The 26,094-nt window shown below is 41.9% G+C and overlaps 1 protein-coding gene across 1 annotated transcript in view; it reads left to right on the top strand.

Moving 5' to 3' along the window:
* The window catches only part of plpp4 (phospholipid phosphatase 4), a 289,271-nt gene that overhangs the window by 157,047 nt on the left and 106,130 nt on the right, over positions 1-26,094 (top strand). The window contains exons 4-5 of the mRNA XM_059566817.1: positions 18,073-18,136; positions 23,619-23,743. Coding sequence (XP_059422800.1) covers positions 18,073-18,136; positions 23,619-23,743 — 189 coding nt within the window. The remainder of the gene's footprint in view (positions 1-18,072; positions 18,137-23,618; positions 23,744-26,094) is intronic.

Here is a 26,094-nt window from a genome sequence, read left to right as displayed (position 1 = left end):
TTGATGGTGCCTATCCAGATGTGTAAGCTGCCCATGCCACGCACACTCATGCAACCCCATACAATCAGAGATGCAGGCTTCTGAACTGAGCGCTGATAACAACTTATCTGTTTTCTGGAAATATTCCTGAGCCCAAGTTGTGATTTCTATTACAGTACCATTCCTGTATGTGATGCAGTGCCGTCTAAGGGTCCGAAGATCACAGACATCCTGTATGGTTTTCCGGCCTTGACCCTTATGCACAGACATTGTTCAAGATTCTCTGAATCTTTGGATGATATTATGCAGTGTAGATGAAGATAACTTCAAACTCTTTGCAATTTTTCTGTGAGAAACTCCTTTCTGATATTGCTCCATTATTTTTCGCCTGCCCATCTTGATTTGTTTGAGACATTGCCACTCTGAGAGGCTCTTTTTATACCCAATCATGTTGCCAATCAACCTAATATGTTGCAAATTGGTCCTCCAGCTGTTCCTTATATGTACATTTAACTTTTCCGGCCTCTTATTGCTACCTGTCCCAACTTTTTTGGAATGTGTAGCTGTCATGAAATACAAAATGAGCCATTATTTGGCATGACATTTGAAAATGTCTCACTTTCATCATTTGATATGTTATCTAGTATATTCTATTGTGAATAAAATATAATTTTGTGAGATTTGTAAATTATTATATTGCTTTTTACTCACAATTTGTACAGTGTCCCAACTTTTTTGTAATTGGGTTTGTAAATGCGTCTATGTGAATAGAGAGTGATTATTGACCATATGGTGCATCGGTATACTGACTGTTTGAGCATCTATCAATGTGAATGCTGTATTTCTAGCAATTTCAGGATGTACTGTAATTTCTATTCAGATATGAAATCGAAACTCATGATGCGTGACTTTCAACCCATGACTTTTCTGGATTGCTCCAGGACTGATTTCATTTACTTCTCTATGAAATAAAAATAAATTAATAAATAAATCAGTCTGGTACAATTTTCTCAAGGTACTTCAGTGTCTATAACTTTTTATATTTTTAAGCATTATCCACTATGGGTGATGGACAGTAAAGCCCAAAGTGTTTTCTTTCCAAAGACACCAAAATTGTTTGTGTACTGTAGTACACTGAAGTAAGTGTGTGTGTGTGTGTGTGTGTGTGTGTGTGCGTGTATTATACTAGTTTAAGTATTTATGTAGTTAGTAAAGTCTTACTTGTGTCACACTTGAGGTTGTTCATTGTTTTCTCATAACTAGTCCCTAATCATGCAGATTTTTCCTGCATGCTCTAATATTGTACAGTAAGAAAGTTATTTTCCTTAACCAGGAAATTTGCATTCTTAAAATTTTAAAAGAATAGTTATAATTAATTATTCATATTTCCCCTTTGAGCTGATCCACTACAGTGTTAATAATAAACATAGGTCTTGTGGTGGCCAGAAGTAAACAGTCCATCACAACGCAGCACAGTCACCTGCAGCACCATGGAGAGCACCATCAGAGGACACAAGGTCTGGGTGAAACAGTGGTGTTCAGGACCAAGGACAGCTCTAACACAGGTGTGCAGCATTCCCCTCTGACAGGCAGCCTCAGCTGCATTACGATTGGTTAAAAAGGCGGTAGAAGAATATTGTCGTCATTGTCCTGAATGTCAACTCCACAGCCCCAAGGTAACCTACCGAAACCCCCTTATTCCTCTACCAATCATTGAGACCACTTTCAGCAGGATTGCACTGGACATTGTGGGACCGCTGCCAAAATCGAACCAGGGACACCGATACCTTCTAGTCATCCTTGACTATGCAACCCAATTCCCAGAGGCCATACCTCTCCGATCAGCCACCTCAAAGGGCGTCGCCAGAGAACTGGTCCAACTCTTCAGCTGGGTGGGGATCGCAGACGAGATCCTTACTGACCAAGGTTCTTGCTTCATGTCTACGGTTGTGAAAGAGACCTGCCGGCAATTGAAGGTAAAACAAATCAAAACCTCCATATACCACCCCCAGACTGATGGGCTGGTAGAGAGGTTTAACAAAACACTTAAATGTTAAAGAAAGTGATAGACATTGACGGCAAAAATTGGGATCACCTGTTACCATATGTCTTGTTCTCTATTCGAGAAGTCCCACAAAGCTCCACTGGTTTCTCGCCCTTTGTACTCCTCTACGGGCGATGACCTCGAGGGATTCTGGACCTCGCTAAAAAGAGTTGGGAACAGCAACCATCACCACACCGCACCGTTATTGAGAATGTTGAACAGATGCACGACCGAATGGCAAGGATCTGGCCGATAGTAAGGGAACACATGCAACAGGCCCAACAACAACAGGCCAAAATATACAACAGGGGAGCCAAGATAAGAGATTTTCACCCCGGAGAAAAGGTATTAGTACTAGTACCATCCAACGAGTGCAAGTTCCTGGCCAAGTGGCAGGGACCCTATGAGATTGTAGAGCGGGCGGGCCCGGTCAACTACAGAGTACGCCAACCTGGCCGAAGGAAAGGCCAGCAAATCTACCATATAAACCTTCTGAAAATGTGGCATGAACCTATCGCGCCTACAAGCAATGTGCTCACAGCCAGTGTCACTTCTCCTATAACCCCGCAGGTAAAGATGGGCAACCAGCTCTCCCCTAGGCAAAAGCAGGAGTTACATGAACCCGTGTGGCGAAACCGTGACATCTTCTCGGATCTGCCTGGACGGACCTCCCTTATAGCCAATGATATAATAACTGAACCAGGGAAGGTAGTTAGGCTTCGACCCTACAGGATCCCAGAGGCAAAAAGCGAAGCCATCTGGACGGAAGTAAAGAAAATGCTTGACCTAGGTGTCAAGAAAATGCTTGACCTACCAAAGTGCGTGGTCAAGTCCTATCATCCTCGTTCCAAAACCAGATGGGAGTACACGATTCTGTAATGACTACAGAAAACTGAATGAAGTTTCCCAGTTCGATACCTACCCTATGCCAAGGATAGATGAGTTAATCGAGCGACTGGGCCCTGCACGTTTTATCACAACCCTTCACTTGACCAAATGGTACTGGCAAGTACCTCTAACCCCCCAAGCCAAACCAAAAACCGCCTTCTCCACTCCTGAGGGGACCTTTCAATACCGGGTTCTTCCTTTTGGGGTCCATGGTGCACCAGCCACGTTTCAAAGACTCATGGATAGAGTCCTCCGTCCCCACCAGCAATATGCTGCTGCATACCTCGACGACATTGTTATCCATGACAGAAGTTGGGAGGAGCATCTTCACCATCTAGAGGCTGTATTACAAGCATTATGGGCAGCGGCTCTTACAGCAAATCCAGGCAAGTGTTCCCTCGCCCAAGAGGAGGCCAACTATCTAGGGTACACTGTTAGGAGAGGAAATGTGAAACCCCAACCTAAGAAAATTGACACCATACTTACCTGGCCCCGACCTCAAACCAAGAAACAGGTAAGAACCTTCCTTGGGCTACTTGGTTACTACCGAATATTCATACCTGGCTTTGCCACAAAAGCAGCCCCCCTAACGTAGTTGACCCGCAAGTACCTCCCAAACCATGTGAGCTGGACCAAAGAAGCAGAATGGGCTTTAATCGAACTCAAGCAGTCTCTCTGTTGTGAACCAGTCCTACAAGCCCCAAACTTCTACAAACAGTGGTGAAACAGTGGTGTTCAGGACCAAGGACAGCTCTAACACAGGTGTGCAGCATTCCCCTCTGACAGGCAGCCTCAGCTGCAGGCTGTTGGGCCCAATTAGTAATCACATAAAAGTGAACAAAGAAGCCACAGTAGAGAGGGAAGCAGGGGAAGAGGACAGACTCCATGTTGGATGCATTCAAATCCAGTCAGCCCAACTACCCTCTTGAAGATAGAGGCTTAATTGACGGCGTGAGTAAAGTGAATCTCCTTAACTAATCCTACACCTCTTCTGCCTCTTTTCCAGAAGTAAATTGATGCAAAAAGGAGCAACCTGAGAAAGAAGAAGTACCGAAGTTCAAGTTTTCTCCCCTTTACCCTTAACCCTGCTTTATGACAAATAAAGAACTTTAAGTTTTGCTCCAGTGAAGTTCGGCCTGGTGAATGATTTACTTTGAACCCCAGAGCTAACCCTCTCAGCCTTGTGTGTGAAGTTTACAGTCTGAACATTCTTAGACACTAACATTCATTATGTTACATGTAAACACTCTTATTATTATTTATTATTATTATCATTTTGTTTTATAATATATAGAGCATGAAAACATCCTTTTGTCATACAAGGTTCAGATGCTTTTTTTTTCACTTGAACATTTTAGTTTGGAACTATAGTTTGTACCTCACATTGGCTTCATACAGATTACTTAACAGATAATATGTGTTTTCCATATGAGTTTCATTTAAAAGTAGACATTTTAACCTCTTAACCTGCACCCTGGGCGCCCTGAACTCCCCATCTTTGCACTTGTCAATATTTACGAATAGATTAAATGAAGCGGGACAAATGTAATCTTGACAAACTATATATCATTCTAAAGATCTAAGCCTCAAGCATTGACGACAGATCGCTGTTTCTCAATGGAAAGCTTATAAAGAATGTATTTGCTAAATTTGTGTAAGCAGGACACCTCAAAACATGAAGAATGAAAATGCAGCACATACCAGTATGCATTCGCAGCTCTAAATCCCGGTTTAGTTAGAAAGGTAAGGGACCACTGAACGAAATTGCATGGTGCACGTTTAGTCCAATGAAGCAACAACGTTGTATGATAATTCCTTTGTTTACATTTCAGTTATTCAGGGACAGAATTGTTTGTGTCCATTATGGAATAACTCCTGCTCTGAAACTGCATCTAGGTAGTAAAAAAACGGCATGGTTTTATAGCGTACAGTGTCACAAAGACACTCGTGACAAACGTTGTGGAGATGTCATCTGATGGAGGCGGAACTTAGCAATCACCTTTTTCTTTATTTTTATTTTTTCAATTTATATATGTGGGAGTGTGTTTTATGTTGAATGTGCCTGTATCTGCATGATTACCATCTGTTTGAGTGCAACTCAGCTCGCTATTACTGTGTAATCACGGCTATCAATGTGAACGCCATCTATATGAATAGTGTGATTTATTGACTTATTTTATTCAAATATATATTTGTACTGTGGTTTTATTGTTGTTAGTTTATGATTTTGTATTAATACTGTAAAGCACATTGGACAATGTAAATTGTAATTAATTGTGCTATATAAATAAATTGCCATTGCCAATTGCCATTCTAGTGCTCAAATAAATCACTTATATGATGTCTAAGTTTCTGTCTATTGTTTTATAATTGAAAAAAATATGCAGTGGTATGTTTAATGACTAAAATAGTTTGTAGAACCCTTCAATACAGTTAGTAAATATTTTTTATATTTTGTGAGAGGGGGGACTAGACATAGTCTCAGAAAAATGGTTGCAGGAATCTAATTTTTCATGGTATCTTCTTCAGATTTTAAATAAAAACTCATGAGCCATTTAACTTTCAACCCATTACTTTTCTACAGTGCTCTAGGACTGATTTCATTTATTTTTATATAAAAAAAAATCTGTAATCTGTGTGGTAAAACAATATTTTACTGCACTTCAGTGTCTGTAACGTTTAATATTTTTTAGCATTATCAACACTGGTTGTTAAAAAGTACAGTGTCTCCCACAATGGGGAGCTGGCTAATATGTTAAGCTTTCTATAGACATATGTTTCTTATATTTCTCTTGTATTTCTCATATTTCTCTATGTGTCAGGTATTCCCTGAGTTTTGGTTCATTTTTGTGATGCATTACAGAAAGAAGTTTGTGGAAACAGAGAAGACAGAAAGATTTGTTTTCTTTCTTTTACAAAGAACAGTTTTGTATATTATTGTGAGTGCACACAGATAAAAGTAGACACTACAGTTTTTTTTATAATGTATAACACATATCTTTATGACCAAAATTGACAGAATATTTTTAGTGTCTTTAACACTGATAGGAAAAAAGTGGTCTGGATTCATGAATGTGATTCTCAACCTCAGGGGGTTAAACAGTCACTTTTCATTCTAGCATTGTCTGGTCTTATCTGGCTACCTTCCTGAACTACTAACCTGTCATTAATCCTTCTTCAGTCCTCTTCATCTATTGTTCCCTTTGTGAGCCTCTTCTGTTACCTGCAAAGATAAAAGTCTGGCCCAGTCATCAGCCCACTTACGGCATTTAAAAATCACTTTTAGGAGTTGTTTGGTCAGACTGCCACCAACCTATCGAAGCATGATCATCTCTACCATTTGCATCAAGTTGAATTGTTAGTCAGTGACTATGCTCTGCAATTCTACGTACACCCTGGCAGCCATCAGCAGTTGGAATGAGACCACTCAGGAAACTGCATTTGTCAAGGCCTCAACACTTATATCCGCAGACAGATGGCAATTTATGAAAATGTGATAGATCTGGAAAGCTTTATTCAAGGATCCCTCTGAATTTCTCAGCGCCTCACTGCTCTTGATCAGCCTTCTTAGCCCCCTTCATCCAAGTCAAGTCAAGTCAAGTCACCTTTATTTATATAGCGCTTTAAACAAAATACATTGCGTCAAAGCAACTGAACAACATTCATTAGGAAAACAGTGTGTCAATAATGCAAAATGATAGTTAAAGGCAGTTCATCATTGAATTCAGTGATGTCATCTCTGGTCAGTTAAATAGTGTCTGTGCATTTATTTGCAATCAAGTCAACGATATTGCTGTAGATGAAGTGACCCCAACTAAGCAAGCCAGAGGCGACAGCGGCAAGGAACCGAAACTCCATCGGTGACAGAATGGAGAAAAAAGCCTTGGGAGAAACCAGGCTCAGTTGGGGGGCCAGTTCTCCTCTGACCAGACGAAACCAGTAGTTCAATTCCAGGCTGCAGCAAAGTCAGATTGTGCAGAAGAATCATCTGTTTCCTGTGGTCTTGTCCTGGTGGTCCTCTGAGACAAGGTCTTTACAGGGGATCTGTATCTGGGGCTCTAGTTGTCCTGGTCTCTGCTGTCTTTCAGGGCAGTAGAGGTCCTTTCTAGGTGCTGATCCACCATCTGTTCTGGATACATACTGGATCCGGGTGACTGCAGTGACCCTCTGATGTGGATACAGACTGGATCTGGTGGCTACGGTGACCTCGGAATAAGAGAGAAACAGACAAATATTAGCGTAGATGCCATTCTTCTAATGATGTAGCAAGTATATAGGGTGTTATGGGAAGTGTTTCCGGTTCCGGTTTACCTAATTAATGCAGCCTAAAAATCCTTTAACGGATTTGGATATTAAAGCATATTAGTATGTTATGTGTAAGCCAGGTTAAAGAGATGGGTCTTTAATCTAGATTTAAACTGCAAGAGTGTGTCTGCCTCCCGAACAATGTTAGGTAGGTTATTCCAGAGTTTAGGCGCCAAATAGGAAAAGGATTTGCCGCTCGCAGTTGATTTTGATATTCTAGGTATTATCAAATTGCCTTAGTTTTGAGAACGACGCGGACGTAGAGGATTATAATGTTAACCCCTGATGCTAAACCCTGATGATTACATTATTTTAAATGAGTCCACCCCCCAAGATTACTGTTATAAACATGAGCCACATCTAAAAGGCAAAGGCGGAGGTGTTGCTTCAATTTATAACAACGTTTTCAGGATTTCTCAGAGGGCAGGCTACAAGTATAACTCGTTTGAAGTAATGGTACTTCATATAACATTATCCAGAGAAACAAAGGTTAATGATAAATCCCCTGTTATGTTTGTACTGGCTACTGTATACAGGCCACCAGGGCACCATACAGACTTTATTAAAGAGTTTGGTGATTTTACATCCGAGTTATTTCTGGCTGCAGATAAAGTTTTAATTGTTGGTGATTTTAATATCCATGTTGATAATGAAAACGAAGCATTGGGATCAGCATTTATAGACATTCTGAACTCTATTGGTGTTAGACAACACGTTTCAGGACCTACTCACTGTCGAAATCATACTCTAGATTTAATACTGTCACATGGAATTGATGTTGATGGTGTTGAAATTATGCAGCCAAGTGATGATATCTCAGATCATTATTTAGTTCTTTGCAAAATTCATATAGCCAAAATTGTAAATTCTACTTCTTGTTACAACTATGGAAGAACCATCACTTCTAACACAAAAGACTGCTTTTTAAGTTATCTTCCTGATGTATCCAAATTCCTTAGCATATCCAAAACCTCAGAACAACTTGATGATGTAACAGAAACTATGGACTCTCTCTTTTCTAGCACTTTAAATATAGTTGCTCCTTTACGCTTAAGGAAGGTTAAGGAAAACAGTTTGACACCATGGTATAATGAGCATACTCGCACCCTAAAGAGAGCAGCCCGAAAAATGGAGCGCAGCTGGAGGAAAACAAAACTAGAGGTATTTCGTATTGCTTGGCGGGAAAGTAACATATCCTACAGAAAAGCATTAAAAACTGCTAGATCCGATTACTTTTCTTCTCTTTTAGAAGAAAACAAACATAACCCCAGGTATTTATTCAATACAGTGGCTAAATTAACGAAAAATAAAGCCTCACCAAGTGTTGACATTTCCCAACACCACAGCAGTAATGACTTTATGAACTACTTTACTTCTAAAATCGATACTATTAGAGATAAAATTGCAACCATTCAGCCGTCAGCTACAGTATCACATCAGACAGTGCACTATAGACCCCCTGAGGAACAGTTCCACTCATTCTCTACCATAGGAGAGGAAGAATTGTATAAACTTGTTAAATCATCTAAACCAACAACATGTATGTTAGACCCTATACCATCTAAGCTCCTGAAAGAGGTGCTTCCAGAAGTCATAGATCCTCTTCTGACTATTATTAATTCCTCATTGTCATTAGGACATGTCCCCAAAACCTTCAAACTGGCTGTTATTAAGCCTCTCATCAAAAAAACCACAACTTGACCCCAAAGAACTAGTTAATTATAGACCAATCTCGAATCTCCCTTTTCTGTCCAAGATACTAGAAAAGGTGGTATCCACACAATTATATTCCTTCATAGAGAAAAATGGTATATGTGAGGATTTCCAGTCAGGATTTAGACCGTATCATAGTACTGAGACTGCTCTTCTTAGAGTTACAAATGATCTGCTCTTATCATCTGATCGTGGGTGTATCTCTCTATTAGTTTTATTGGATCTTAGTGCTGCGTTTGACACAATTGACCACAACATTTTTTTGCATAGATTTGAATACTTTGTTGGCATCAGTGGAAGTGCATTAGCATGGTTTAAATCGTACTTATATGACCGCCATCAGTTCGTAGCAGTGAATGAAGATGTATCCTATCGATCACAAGTGCATTATGGAGTACCTCAAGGCTCAGTACTAGGGCCGCTACTCTTCACGCTTTATATGTTACCCTTGGGAGATATCATCAGGAAACATGGTGTTAGCTTTCACTGTTATGCTGATGATACTCAGCTCTATATTTCTTCGCAGCCCGGTGAAACACACCAATTTGAAAAACTAATGGATTGCATAGTCGATATAAAAAACTGGATGACGAGTAAATTCTTACTGCTAAATTCTGAAAAAACAGAGGTGTTAATTATAGGACCTAAAAACTCTGCTTGTAATAACCTAGAACACTGTCTAAGACTTGATGGTTGCTCATCAGTTAGGAACCTAGGTGTGCTATTTGATCGCAATCTTTCCTTAGAAAGCCACGTTTCTAGCATTTGTAAACTGCATTTTTCCATCTCAAAAAGATATCTAAATTACGACCTATGCTCTCAATGTCAAATGCAGAAATGTTAATCCATGCATTTATGACCTCAAGGTTAGATTATTGTAATGCTTTATTGGGTGGTTGTTCTGCATGCTTAGTAAACAAACTACAGCTAGTCCAAAATGCAGCAGCAAGAGTTCTTACTAGAACCAGGAAGTAATATAAGCAGTTTTTAATGCTTTTCTGTAGGATAGGTTACTTTCCCGCCAAACAATACGAAATACCTCTTGTTTTGTTTTCCTCCAGCCATTATACCATGGTGTCAAACTGTTTTCCTTAACCTTCCTTAAGTGTAAAGGAGCAACTGTATTTAAAGTGCTAGAAAAGAGAGAGTCCATAGTTTCTGTTACATCATCAAGTTGTTCTGAGGTTTTGGATATGCTAAGGAATTTGGATACATCAGGAAGATAACTTAAAAAGCAGTCTTTTGTGGTAGAAGTGATGGTTCTTCCATACTTGTAACAAGAGGTAGAATTTACAAGTTTGGCTATATGAAGTTTGCACAGAACTAAATAATGATCTGAGATATCATCACTTGGCTGAATAATTTCAACACTATCAACATCAATTCCATGTGACAGTATTAAATCTAGAGCATGATTTCGACAATGAGTAGGTCCTGAAACGTGTTGTCTAACCCCAATAGAGTTCAGAATGTCTATAAATGCTGATACCAATGCATCTTTTTCATTATCAACATGGATATTAAAATCACCAACTATTAAAACTTTATCTGCAGCCAGAACTAACTCGGATCTAAAATCACCAAACTCTTTAATAAAGTCTGTATGGTGCCATGGTGGCCTGTATACAGTAGCCAGTACAAACTTAACAGGGGATTTATCATTAACATTTGTTTCTCTGGATAATGTTATATGAAGCTCCATTACTTCAAACGAGTTATACTTGAAACCTGCACTCTGAGAAATCCTGAAAACGTTGTTATAAATTGAAGCAACACCTCCCCCTTTGCCTTTTAGACGCGGCTCATGTTTATAACAGTAATCTTTGGGGGTGGACTCATTTAAAATAATGTAATCATCCGGTTTTAGCCAGGTTTTTGTCAAACAGAGTACATCTATATTATGATCAGTGATCATATTATTTACAAAAAGTGTTTTCGTAGAAAGGGATCTGGGGCCCGTTCTTCGTACGTCGCTAACTCAGTTAGCTGGATTTGAATGTTGACGTTTCTGCGTGATCTTGGATCATTTGGTTCTTCGAAGCTCATCCCGGAGCTGCTGTCATAGCAACAGGTCCGTAAGCTTAAACCTGCTCGGGAGCAGGCTTATTTCATGTAAACAGGATTAGATCGCTTCTTTTCAACCAGAACTGATACTCAAAATATGTCTGCTACCACCGCTACTTTATTACAAGAGTATCGTACTGATCCAGGGACAATAATTTAAAATAATAATCATTTAAAAAAATTATTTAAAAATAATATAAAAATGCTGTGTAGTCCATAACAGCCTACTATAGACACAGCCAGTTTTACTCACTGAAATATTTATTTGTCATAAAATTATTACTTCATAATTGTATTAGAGTCTTACACACATGCTATACAGATAATAGAGTCGTGCATTATTTTGAGTGATGACTGCTATTATAAGAGTGGCTTAATGGAGTGCAGGAGATGCAGATAACATGATATTGACCCTTAAGAAACTTTCATTAATGCTGTCACGTAACAAATCTGTCCAAATGAATAGATAATTTCTACATTGAAATAAAAATGTAAAGACTGTACAACTATTATAAATTGCGAATATAAATAATTGGGAATCATGAAAAAATTTCTAATAAAATAAAAACATGCATCTATTATCTGTTTCATGTATCTATTATAACATTTATGTAGTTTTGTTTGCTTGGCTGTTTCCTTATAAAAGTCCAGAAATTTGTCAAGTTTTTCGTCGGGTGTCATTTTAAATTATATGACGTCATTACATTGCCGTCTTGCCACCAGCCAATCGCTGCACTGCTGATCATGGTTTCGAGTATCGATACATATCCCCTTTTAAGCCAACACATGAACGCGCAATTATCTCAGATAACTCAATCCAGCGATACTAATCATACACAACAGGTGTGTTCGAAGAACCCAATTAGCCGGATCATGATTAGCACGATGATATCATCTTGGATGTGTCATTTGATCTCGGATGTAATAAGCGACGTACGAAGAACGGGCCCCTGATGTTCCATAAGCCAAGCTTTATCATTTGTTAATCCATATTGCATCTGTTTTTTATTTGTTGAACCTCAATTAAATTGTTAATCTTAACTTGGTTTGGGCATTTTTTGTATTTTCTAGTTCGGGGAACAGACACAGTCTCTATAGTCCACTTCTCCTTCTGTTGCCCCTCCAGCACCTGAGCCACTTAGATTCCAAATCTGCAGGCAACTTCATCTGACTCAGTCTTTAAAGACTCCAGCTCAAAAAGAGCCCCTGTTCATAAATTCTAAATATCCACTCATTAATGGGAAATTTAAGTTTGCATCAAACACCATGCCCCCCACAGTAACACTCTGATCCGGCTGTTTCCATTAAGAACCCATCTCTTTCATGGTGGTGGAGGGCTCCACTGCTGACATCATCCTGGGATGCCCTTGGTTGTCACACTCCTCGTTGGTGAGTTGGAATACTGGAGAGATTCAGAATTTGAGTAAGTACTGTCAACAATTGCTTATCAGTCGTCCAGAAGTCACTATCCTGTCACTCTGTCATCTCCATCTTCTCCACCACCACTGAGAGCCCTGATACAAACAACAAACAAGAGGTTCCTGATGAACATTGGGCATTTTCAGTAAGCAGTTGGCCACAGAATTACCACCTACATCTACATCCCCTGCCGCCTCTAGCTTATTCTTCATGAGACTTGAGACAGTGTTTTGATTACCGTGCTCTTAATGCCCAGACAGTGAATTCTAAGGGTTCATTAATAAGGTGTTCACATGGACCAGAGGAAAGTGCAAGCCATCCTCTACTGGTCACTACCCACATTCATCAAAGTTGTTCAGTGCTTCCTGGACTTTGCAAACTTTACAGCCAATTCATTGCAAATATATGTCAGATCTGCACACCACTCTCCACTCTTCTCAAGGACCAGCTCAAGTCTCTGTTATGGAACCCTTCATCCACAAAGGCATTTGGCTCAAAGAAGTCTTTTGTACAGTTGCTTCCTCAGAACATCTTAACTTAGAACTTTTCTTTATTTTTAAAGTAGATGCTTCCAACACCAGGGCAGGAGCTGTTCTATTTCAGTGGCAGAGTGAGCCTCCAATCCTCCATCCATTTGCCTTCTGCTCCCATAAGATGTCTCCGGTGGACATCGATTGATGAATAACACATCAATAACAAGGAGCTGTTGGCTATACTTGGCTATAGCTTTAGGTGACTTTAGAATATTGGACACATTGGCTTGAGGGAGCCAAACATCATCTCAAAGTCATCACAGACCATCACAACCTTGAATTTTTCAAAGAAGCTATCTTGAAATAGTCTGCATGAGTAATCGTTTTTCAGTCGTGCCATGTTTCCTAAACACCAACGATTAAGCTATTTGATACCTCTGTAACTCGTACTGAAGAGTTTTTGTTTGTAAATAATTATCCGTTATTTCTGAAACAGTACATTGGGGATTGCCTTTTATTTTGTAAACTTCGCTTTCTTCTGGTTTTGGCCAGCTAGGGAGTTAGGGAAGACTTTTGTATTTATGTTTTGGGTATTTTCTTTGTTAGGTAATTTAAACTTTTCTAAACCCCTAATTAGATTAACTTTAGTATTGTTATTTTGGCATGGGTCCCCTGAGAGCAAAATAATTTATTCTTGTCATCAGCCTTACCAACCCTAGACTGGTCAGGTTGTGACATCCACCTATAGACCAAGACAGAAGAACTTCAAGGTGGATTCTCTCTCCTACATGCACGATACAGTACCCCAGTTAACACTTCCAGAGCCTATTATCCCTCCAGCCATCATCATTAGTGCCATCCAATTGTCCACTGATGACCCAACAGCAGAAAAACCTGCTCTGAACCAGCTCTGCCAGGAGGTCCTGAGGGAGGATCTACAGTTAGGTCCATATATTTTTGGGCACAGGCACAATTTTTATTTTAATAGCTGCTGACCAAAACATATTCAAGTTAGAATTATATAATGAATATGAGCTTAAAGTCAACACTCAATCTTTAATTTCAGGGTATTCACATCAAAATTGGAGGAAAGGTTAACGAATTACAACTCTTTAATTTGCACCCCCCCCCCCCCCCCCCCTCCTTTATAGCAAGCGATCTGAAGTAATTAGGCAATTGACTCAAAGCTGTTTCATGGACAGGTGTGAGCTATTCCTTCATTATTTTTACATCAATTAAGGCTGGCCAGACACTAGATGATTTAAAGGCATATTATAAGCCCGATTTGCATCCCTGAACTATCGGGGGGTGTGGCCGAATTTAAGGCTTGTCGCAAACTTTGTCCAAAAAATCCTCTATTGTGTGGTGTCATTACAATTATTTGCCTCCGATGTGATACCCGAGATACCCAATGAGAGTGAGCAAACATCACCTGCCAAATGTTGCATGCTTCTATAGCTGAAACTTTGCAGCCACAAACATGACATGAAAGCAGAGAACATCACCAATATACTTTGCTATACTTTGTTTTTCACTGTGAAACAGAACACATGCCAGGAGAGCCAGCTGACAATGCTGATTGTCTTCTATTTGTTTTTCTTCTTCTGATCAGTCACATTTGATCTTGTCTCTGTGAGATCACGTGTCACTGTGAAATCATTCCTACAATCGACAAGTGTGTGGTCTCGCGGTCTGGTCGAATCATCTAGTGTGTGCATTCAGAGGATTATAAGGCTAAACATCATCTCAGGTTACGAATGTAACCATGGTTCCCTGAGTAGGGAAGGAGACACTGCGTCCTCTATGGGTCGCTATGGGGAACACCTCGTCGTGACCCGTGTCTGATGCATACAATGAAAAAACACCAACTTGTTGGCCTGCGACAGCCTCTAACGTCACTACCAGTGCGAATGAATGATGAACAATATTATTAATAATTATTATATGATGCAGTCACACTTGTAGCAATATTTGTTAGTTCTGTTTGTTGATTCAGGGTTAGCATCATCTGAGGTCCTCTGAGGGTCAGCATCATCTCTTCTCAGGTGTTTTGGATCCAGACTGGAGCTTGTGTAAATCCTAGTTACGGCAAAACATAGAAACAAATAGATACAAGATGCATCATATACAAGAAGACTTCTGTAACTGCCACCTCCACCTCCCGCTGGATGCGGCAGCACAACTAAGTGGCCGGGAGACCCCTCAGGGTTACTTGGCCGGACATCTATGAAATTCCCTGCAGTGCTGTGCCAGGCCTGATGATCAAGGAGGCTCCTGCAGAAACCTGTGATCTCAGCCGCCTAATACCGGAATATGAAGCCAGATGGCTGGTGCTGGGGAGTATTTAGTAAAATACTAAATTGGCGGAGGCGGCCTGCTTGGTAGCATGGAGAGAGATCCATGGTGCGGCGCAGCTTGGCTACCTGATCAGAAAAAAGGCCCTCGCCTCTATCCAGGTCTTTTAGCAGATCAGTCTGATATGCTTGAAGCACCACCATCGTCTGTAATAAAGCTCTAGCCTGACCTGCTGCTGCATATGCCTTGCCATATAAGCCAGATTAATGTCTGAAGGGGCTTAGATGGCAAGGAGGGAGATTAAGAGAGGATATCTCCCCCGCAGAGAGAAAAATTATATATATATATTTTTTGCTCTTTCTACAGGAGGTATCCTCTCATAGCCATTTTCGCGCATCACCTCAATGTCGGCACATTTACTCTTATGCCAAAACCAATGGATGTGAGAAGAAAACGGCCTCTTTTATTTCTTTTTGATCTCTGTATGGAGATCACGCAGAAATGGAAGGCTCACCTGAACTGAAAGGCTATGGTCAAAAAGATAATGTTCATCGAGGTTTTTTTTTTATTTTTGCCTCACAGTATCACCTTGTTAGTGGAACCTCCAACAGCTCTACATTCACAGGGCAGGAGAATTGAGAAGGCTTAGCCTCAGCTTTTTCACCATCCTCAAATATCTCCTGATTTTGCTGGGTAAAAATATAGATATAACATCATCCTCCCGAGGCTCTCTCTCGTCCACCGTCATTACGAGCGGGAAAGGGAAAGTCCCTCTTTAAACCATTCAGACAGATCCACCTGCAGTTTGAAGTTCCCTTGAAAGGGAACAGTTGAACAGTCGAACAGTCTTTATGTCTGTGGTCTCCTATGATTTGAAAATCTTTTAAGATTTGAATCTTTTAAGAGGTGATTCTACTGTAAATATGCCTTTTGCATTAAGAAGTGGATGCTTTGAATCCACATCACCTGGTCAAAGGAGCTCTCTATCCAAGTGAAACAGAAAATTGTTAGGCTTCAAAATCAAAACAAATCCATCAGAGAGATAACAGGAAAATCAGGATTGGCCAAATGAATAGTTTCGTATATTCTGAGAAAAAAAAATAATGCGACAATGAACTCAGCAATACAAACAGGCCTATATGTCCACAGAGGAAAACAGCGGTGGATGATCAGAGGATCTTCCTCATGGTAAAGAAAAGCCCTGTCACAACATCCAGCCAAGTGAAGAACACTCTCCAGTAGGTAGGCATTTCACTGTCAAAGTCTACATTCAAGAAAAGACTGGTGGTTCAATCCCCGGCTCCACCTGACCAAGTGTCGAGGTGTCCTTGAGCAAGACACCTAACCCCAGCTGCTCCCGACGAGCTGGATGGTGCCTTGCATGGCTGACACCACCGCCGTCTGTGTATGAATGAGTTGTGTGAATGGGTGAATGTGAGGCAATTTGTTAAGCGCTTTGGGTGGCCATGGGTCTGTTGAAAGCGCTATATAAATGCAGTCCATTTACCATTTACCAAGGTGCAACCTGACTGACCATGGATTTCACTTGCTGAAGGCAAAACTAAATGAAGAAATACCCACAAACAAACAACAACTGAAGTCAGCTGCAGCAAAAGCCTGGCAAAACATCACAAAATAGGAAACATTGCATCAAAGCTTAAAGTCTAACCTTTGATTTAATCTTGATTATTTCATTTTAATTCTATGCTTGTGGCATACAGAGCCGAAATGATGAAAATTGTGTCAGTGACCAAATATATATGGACCTACCTGTATGTGTCTGTCTGTTTTCAACCTTCTTCTTCTATCCCTTGTGGACTCAGCATACACATCTCTGAACTCTGGACACCCAGGCAGCCAGCAAACCCTCTTGCTCCTCCATAGATGATACTGGTAGCTCTGAATGTGCCATCTCCAAGAATCCATGCCACCTTCCAGAAGGAAAATTAGTTAAACTATCACTGCCTTGCAGACTGTTGTCCCATGTGGGAGTAGATTTCATTACAGACTAACCACCTTCAGGATTATGTACCAGCATTCTTGGTGTGAATACTTTGTGACCCACTTTTGTGTCACAATCCAACAGTTGAGAAACACTGGTCTAGATGGCATAAACAAATAAACAGTACTGGGTCAGTCCTAAGGGCAAACTTATTTAATATGTATTTGGCACCACCTATTGTTGCAGGTTCATTATTGCTTCCCAAGATACTTTCCACCCAGGGTGTCATGATTCATTGCTTACATTACACTTTAAGATCGGAGGCAAACACACACCTACCTGAAGCAACATCTTTGTGGATCTTCACCTTGGGAAGAACAACAAGAAGAAAAAAGGCATCAATTAAAGGAATATAATATTCAAGCCAAAATATGTTAGAGGTGTTTGGGACTCTCAAAAGTAAACCCTATTGTCAAGATTTTGACAAAACATCGAATTGACTGACAGATAGGGATCATTAATTTGCTATCACTCCCAAGTCATCTGGATAAGGACAGTAGATATAGTAGATTGTGCTTAATGATTTAAATCTAGAGAGTGGGGGTTATTAATGCACAGGCTTACTTATCGTTGTCTACCTACTCTCCATTATTCTGAAATTGTATGCATAATTCAAATTCAGAGAAGTTCAGTGCCATTAAAGTGTACCTGAAAAGGTTTAAAAGTTAACAAGAAATTTCAGATGAAGCTTGTGACAAAGAAATTGTCCTCTGCAACAATGAGATAAGTATTTAAGAGGCATAAGTTGTAAAGGTAACCGTTGCTTTATGGGACATAATATAGAGGATAGTTTAAGGCTGCTATCAGATTTAAAAAGTAAATTAACTTAGGTAACAAAGTTTTTATTAATCTGCCTGTCTCGTGTTTTGTTTTGTGTTTCTGTTTTGCAGCAGTATCCCTCGCACTGGCTTTGAATGGTGTCTTCACAAATACCATCAAGTTGATAGTTGGCAGGTAATGTACAAACATGATTTATGTACTATTTCCATCAGAATTTTATGTCAGAATTGTTCTAGGTTCAATTAAATGAACATTCAGTGTTCTCTGAGCTGCTTTTAGAAATTCCACATTAGTTATTATATTTACATTAATTACTCCACGTTAAATACAAAACATAGTGAAAAGAGGTACAGTATGTAGTAGAACATCCATCCATGCATAGCTTGAAAACAAACATCTATTCATCCTTTAAACCTGCAGGCAGTGGAGTACCCTGAAAGAAAAGTAATATATATTGTGACGGGGTGAAGAAGCAGACAACACGAGGATCAAGGTAAGTTCCCCGAAGGGGGAAGCCCGTTTCCAATGGGCTGCAGGTGTGACTGCTCAGCCCGTAATGAGCAGATGCAGATGTGTCCCTGTGGAGAAGCGGGGAAACTGGGGGAGGGTGGGGAGTGGAACCTGACAGACCTGCGAAAGCTGACCATATCCTTGAGAGACCGTCGGCGTTCGCATTGGCCGTCCCCGCTCTGTGTTGTACGGTGAAGTGGAAATCCTGGAGCGCGAGGAACCACCGAGTCACCCTGGCGTTGGTATCCTTCTCCCGGGCCATCCACTGTAGAGGGGCCAGGTCCGTAATCAGGGTGAAGTGGTGGCCGAGGAGGTAGTAGCGGAGCTCCAGGACTGCCCACTTGACGGCCAGTGCCTCCTTCTCGATGGTCGCATAACGTCACTCCACTGAGGTCAGCTTCCGGCTGATAAAGATGACCGGGTGTTCCTCACCGTCGAGGACCTGGGAGAGGACGGCTCCCAACCCGGTATCGGATGCATCCGTCTGCAACAGGAAGGGGCGATTGAAGTCGGGGGCCCTGAGCACGGGCTCGAAGGTGAGGGCGGCCTTCACTTCCGGGGTCCACGGGACCTTCTCTGGCTGCCCCTTCCTGGTCAGGTCTGTCAGGGGAGAGGCTAAGGAAGAGAAGTTAGGAATAAAACAGCGGTAGTAACCCGCCAACCCCAAGAAGGCCCGTACCTGCGTTTTGGTGGTGGGCTGCGGCGCGGAGAGGATCGTCGCCACCTTCTTCTCCTGGGGACAAGTGAGGCCGCGGCCCACTTGGTAGCTGAGGTACTTGGCTTCGGTGAGGGCCAGGTGACACTTACGGGGGTTGGCGGTCAGCCCAGCCCGGCGGAGTTCCGACAGCACCTTCTGCAGCCGCTCCAGGTGGTCCTCCCAAGTCTCGGAGTGTATGACCACATCATCTAGGTAGGCGGCCGCGTAGGCCTGGTGGGGCCGTAGGAGAATGTCCATAAACCGCTGGAAGGTGGCAGGACCCCATGCAGGCCGAAGGGTAGGACCCGGTATTGCCAGTGGCCACTAGGGGTCGAGAACGCCGTCTTCGGCTTGGCCTGCTCCATTAGGGGGACCTGCCAATAGCCTTTGGTGAGGTCAAGAGTCGAGATATACCAGGCCCTCCCTAGGCGATCCTGTTGTAATGTTGTTGCTGGGCCTGCTGGACTTTGGCAAGGTGCTCCCGGATGATGGGCATGACCCTGTCAATCCTCTCTCACATCTCCCGGACGTGCTCGATGGTGGAGCGGTGGACGGCCGGCTGCTGTTCCCAGGCTTCTCAGGCAACATCAAGCAGGCCATGGGGCTGTCGGCCGAAAAGGAGCTCGAAAGGGGTGAACCCGGTGGACGCCTGGGGTACCTCCCGGATGCCGAAGAGGACATAGGGCAGTCAGTATCTGGGATGCTAGGCTGACCCGACTACTCAACAGGAAGAGCTCCTGGGCGATGGCTTTTGCGGTGGCATTGCGGAGTGGGATGGCCTCAGGGTAGCGGGTGGCATAGTCCAGGATGACCAGGATGTGTTCGTGTCCCTGGGCGGACTTTGGCAGTGGCCCCACTAGGTCCATTCCGATCCGCTCGAAGGGCACCTCAATGATGGGCAGCGGAATTAGCGGGCTGGGGGGAGGTGTCCATGGAGTCCGCTGGCAGGTGGGACAGGCCTGACAGAAACGTTTCACCTCGGCCTCCAGGCCCGGCCAATGAAAACGGTCGCGTATGCGTTAGATGGTGTTTTGGGCCCCCAGGTGGCCGGCCATAGGATGGGCATGGGCTAGTTCCAGCACTGCTCCTGTTTTGGTCCGTGGAACCACCAATAATTTTTTCTCCTCCCCCCTCCGCTGGGCAACACAGTACAGCAGGCCGTTTTTGACCACGAAGTGAGGTGTTGGGTGGGGTGCCACTTGGACTGATGGGCGACAGCCCAACCCGCCCCAAGATTTCCTTTTTTAATTCTTCGTAAGAGCCGCTCCGCTCGGGGTTAAGCATGAAGTACGCCCGTTGCGCTTCTCCCGTCAGCAAAGGCGCCACGATCCGCGCCCATTCATCCCTGGGCCACGCCTCCCGAACGGCGATTGCGTCAAACATCTGAAGAAATGTCTGGATGTCATCATGGGCCATCATCTTTGGGATGAGTTGGGTAGCCTGGGCTCGGGGGTCAGGTAGCGGAGTTTGCGCGGCGGCCGCCATGCGGAGAGCGGCGAGCTCTTGTTCCGTTTCCCCTTGTCGGGAGGCCATGTGCTCCATAATCCGTTGCTGGTGGACACTCACCTCGGTGAGGTGCTTCAACAGATCCTCCATCGTCGGGGGAGGAGCGCCACCTGGGGAAACAGGAAGGGGATGTGAAAAAACAACCCGGGAAAAAAAACATCCATCAACAAACCAAGTGAACGGTGACAGTGATGTAGTGGGATCCTGGTCGGTGACTTCTTCACTGTAATGCCCGCATTCTCCACCAGTGTGACGGGGTGAAGTAGCACACAACAAGAGGATCAAGGTAAGTTCCCCGAAGGGTGGATTTTATTGAGGTGATGTAGGGAAAATAGCCAACGTGAGGGGTTTCCGGTGCTCTGTGCTCAACCTTCTCTTCCTCCTTTGGTGCGCAGTGCGGTGTGGGTCCGTGAGGTCTGTGTCCTTAGCGGGCTGGCAGTCACACGCTGCTGTCTGGAGGGGAAACACAGAGAATTGTTTGCTGAGTCTTCTGGAGACATCTCTCCCCTCTGTGTTCGACGACGCTGCTTATAAAGCCCGTTTCCAATGGGCTGCAGGTGTGACCGCTCAGCCCGTAATGAGCAGGTGCAGGTGTGTCTGCTCTGTTTCCTGTGCGATGCTGATGAGTGCTCGGGTCACGCGTCACAATATATATATATATATATATATATATATATATGTGAAATATCACATGGTCCTAAGAATTCAGCCCCTTTGCTCAGTATTTAGTAGAAGCACCCTTTTGATCTAATACAGCCATGAGTCTTTTTGGGAAAGATGCAACAAGTTTTTCATACCTGGATTTGGGGATCCTCTGCCATTCCTCCTTGCAGATACAGTTCTGTCATGTTGGATGGTAAACGTTGGTTTACAGCCATTTTCAGGTCTCTCCAGAGATGCTCAATTGGGTTTAAGGTCAGGGCTCTGGCTGGGCCATTCAAGAACAGTCACAGAGTCCTGAGCACTCTGGAGAAGGTGTTCATCCAGCATGTCCCTGTACTTGGCCACATTCATCTTTCCCCTCGATTGCAACCAGTCGTCCTGTCCCTGCAGCTGAAAAACACCCACACAGCATGATGCTGCCACCACCATGCTTCACTGTTAAGACTGTATTGGACAGGTGATGAGCAGTGCCTGGTTTTCTCCACACATACCGCTTAGAATTAAGGCCAAAAAGTTCTATCTTGGTCTCATCAGACCAGAGAATCCTTCGGGTGTTTTTTTTAGCAAACTCAATGTAGGCTTTCATGTGTTTTGCACTGAGGAGAGGCTTCCGTTGGGCCACTCTGCCATAAAGCCCCGACTGGTGGAGGGCTGCAGTGATGGTTGACTTTCTACAACTTTCTCCCACCTCCCAACTGCATCTCTGGAGCTCAGCCAGAGTGATCTTCTTTACCTATCTCAACAAGGCTCTTCTGCACCGATATCTCAGTTTGGCCGGATGGCCAGTCCTAGGAAGGGTTCTGGTCGTCCCAAACGTCTTCCATTTAAGGATTAAAGAGGCCACTGTGCTATTAGGAACCTTAAGTGCAGCAGAATTTTTTCTGTAACTGTGCCTTGCCACAATTCTGTCTCTGAACTCTTCAGGCAGTTCCTTTGACCTCATGATTCTCATTTGCTCTTACATGCACTGTGAGCTGTAAGGTCTTCTATAGACAGGTGTGTGACTTTCCTAATCAAGTTTAATCAGTATAATCAAACACAGCTGGACTCAAATGAAGGTGTAGAACCATCTCAATGATGATCAGAAGAAATGAGTTAAATATATATGAGTGTCACAGCAAAGGGTCTGGATACTTAGGACAATGTGATATTTCAGTTTTTCTTTTTTAATAAATTTGCAAAAATGTCAACAATAGTTTTTTTCTGTCAATATGGTGCTGTGTGTACATTAATGAGGAAAAAATGAACTTAAATGATTTTAGCAAATGGCTGTAATATAACAAAGAGTGAAAAATTGAAGGGGGTCTGAATACTTTCCGTACCCACTTTGTGTGTGTGTGTGTGTGTGTGTGTATATATATATGAGTTGGGTAGCCTGGGTTTGGGGGTCAGGTAGCGGAGTTTGCGCGGTGGCCGCCATGCGGAGAGCGGCGAGCTCTCGTTCCGTTTCCCCTTGTCGGGAGGCCATGTGCTCCATAATCCGTTGCTTATATATAATTTTTTTTTATTCACAAAATACTAACCTATCATTGAAGTAAAACAATTAAAAAAAGTGTGTGTCAGGGATCTCATTGCAAAATTTCTCTAGTTCCTTTTGGCCACAATTATTGGCACCCAATTATTGCAACACCAGGTGTGATCCTTGGAGAGTCTTTGGCTACTCAAACTCTCCTTTTCACTGTGCATTAGGATGATGTAGACCAGGGGTGCCCAACCCTGTTCCTGGCGATCGACTGTCCTGCAAAGTTTGGCTCCAACCCTAATCAAACACACCTGCCTTTAATTTTTAAGTAAGCCTGAAGAACTTAATTAGTTGCTTCAGGTGTGTTTGATTAGGATTGGAGCTAAACTTTACAGGACAGTCGACCTGATGTAGACACACGTAAAAATGGAAATACGAATGGAAATATTCTTCAGAGATATTTTATGCATAAGAATTTCTACGGGTGCCAATAATTGTGGCCAACATGCATTAGAGAAAAACTTTTAGTAATTAATCTTTTTTTATTATTATTTCAATTGTTTTACTTCAGTGATAGGTTAGAATTTTGTGAATTTTTTGAATGAAACATCAAAAGGGCAAATGATGCAGAATGATTTTTACAGCTGTCTTTGCTCATATTTACCAAGGGTGCCAATATTAATGGTGGGCACTCTATATAAATAAGTATGAGTATATAAGTATCCATACCGTATATAAAGACATATGTAGACATATTAGTATACTTCTTCTGTTATTTGTAATCATGCTTTTGCCACTGATGTTGATCTTGATCACAGGCCAAGGCCAGACTACTTCCACCGCTGTTTCCCCGATGGACAGATGAATGCAAAGATGCTGTGTACTGGAGAGCAAGACCTGGTGTCTGAGGGCCGGAAAAGTTTTCCCAGCAGCCATTCTTCCTGTAAGTGCCAGTGTGTATGTAACGTGGGGTTTGGGACTTGTTTTTTGTTTAGGTTTTCTGGGTAGTATTCCAGAAAAGAGGTTCTATAAACTCTTGAGTTTTAACTCTGAGTTAAAACTTGAACTCTGAGTTGACTTAAATTTGTGAGATGGGAAACAAAAATTTTCGGTTTCAGAACAGCTGAACAACTGTCGAGTTCAATCCATCCTGAGTAGGTTCACTCCGAGTTTAGCACATGCACCAGGTCTATGAAATCTCATTATCAATGGAGCTCCAAAATTGCGATTTACCATGGCAACCGTCAAAAAGACTTTCTGCATACTACAGAATATGCAACTTTAATTCTAAATCAGTGTTATCAGAGATGAAAACTGGCAGAAAGGTAATTTACTGAACTAATATAAATGGTATCCCATGAGCAAAGATAAATAAAAAAATAATTAAACATAAAAACATAATAAAATCAGGTAAAGCTTCATGTGTGTAATAACATTAAATATTTGTCATTCAATAAATATAAATCAGTGTATATTTATTTCAATGTGCAGCAGCCTTTTCCACATAGTCTCATGCTTTATCACATACATAAATGTTCTCTAATGCAACATGCTACATTTCTTAATTAGGGTAAAAAAAAGCATTTGACTTCTATTTAGAAGCCAATAGCAAGAAGGCAGGGACTCATAAAACAGGAGGAGAACCTGCACCAGCACCACTGACAGATGATCGAGATGGCCACAATAGCAATATTAAAATCCAACAGAGAAAATAATAATTTGTTGCTTTTGTATTTGTAGGACATAAAGATGACCAAATAAATTGTGAATAATTAGTACTTATTTAACAGCTGTGGTGGTGGTTAGGGCATATTTATTTTATTATCCTTCCATCTGGCATCCTTCCATTCCATACAGTAATCAGCTTAATTTTCAGGTGTGATGGTGAGAAATCTCAGAATATGTGTAATCAATGTATCCAACCACACTGGAAATACTGAAGGAAATTCAAATTATTAGGTTACTTTTAGTGCTTTTCCACTGCATGGTACGACTAGGTTCGGCACGGCTGAGTACGGTACGGTACGGCACGGCACGGCACGGCTTGGCTCGGCTCGTTACGGTTTGCGTTTCTTCTGCAATTTAGAATCGTTTTAGAGTGGGTGGGCTTATTCACATGTGGTTATTGTTGCGCCGCCTCTACTGTCACAACTCTTAAAAAAACTTTTTAATTCCGTGTCGCCCCATCAGAATCTCACTGGATCCACTCCTCTGCTATTAATGAGAGGAAAACCTTTTTGGTTGTTAAAAAAGGTGCGCTTATTCAATACAGTTGCGTTCGATCCTTTGCTGGCTGTGCGGATTTAAATCTAGTGGTTGTTTTGTGTTTCTATTGCAAGATCAGTGATAATAGTAACGATTCTCTCCGGCCAACCTGTGAGTTTACACGTCACATTTTGGTAATGGTAAGATTCACTTGGAACCTCAATCTAAATGGTACTAAAAAAAGTACCAGGTACTGCACCCAGTGGAAAACCCCTCAGAAGTGAAACGTAACCTGCCATACCATGCCATACCATGCAGTGGAAAAGCACCATTAGAGGTCACAACCATATGTTATCAAGTGAACACCATTTAAAAATGGTTACTATCCTAATGGCAGCCTATCGTTCAAATAAATTTGCACGTGGATATGACAAAATAATTAAAATCAAATTAAATGAAATCCTCTCCTGTAAATGTAACTCCCCATGAATTAATGCAGCCTTCTCATCTACAGGATCTCTTATAAAAAAAAAGGCATGCCATTTTTGTCACATTTACAGTGTCTGCATGATGAAAATGAAAGTGGTCCAGGGAGAAAAATAATCTTGTTTCCATTTTCATTAAGATTATTTTTCTTACCCTGCTGGCAATTAATTTACCTTGTTTACCCCAGGAAACAAGACTAAATACTGTACATATTTCTTTCTTATATAGAAAATGCATCATGATTTAAAGCTGCAGTCCATAACGTTTTTGTGTTCAAAATGTATTTAATAAGTAAGTACACCATGAATCCATTTTCCACATTGTGTTTTTGGATTGTCCTGAATCACTACGTTACATGTATAATAAGTGTTTATATTCAGACTATTTAAACTGGTTCAGGTAGGTACTGCTGCGGAGTAGCCCAGTACCTGGGTGATTCGCCATAGACATAAACAGAGAGAGGTAGCTCCGGCTACAATGTTCTTCTGCAAGACGCACGCAGTTCTGTTTATTAACCGCCTAGAGCGTCAAAAGTTTCGGAATGCAGCTTTAAGAATGTTTAGATATTTGTGTTTAAAATGGTTAGAAAGAAAGGTAAAAAAA

This window comes from Carassius carassius, chromosome 14, assembly GCF_963082965.1.
Source record: "Carassius carassius chromosome 14, fCarCar2.1, whole genome shotgun sequence".
In the NCBI taxonomy this organism is placed as follows: domain Eukaryota; kingdom Metazoa; phylum Chordata; class Actinopteri; order Cypriniformes; family Cyprinidae; genus Carassius; species Carassius carassius.
This window is presented reverse-complemented; position numbering and strand designations above follow the sequence as displayed.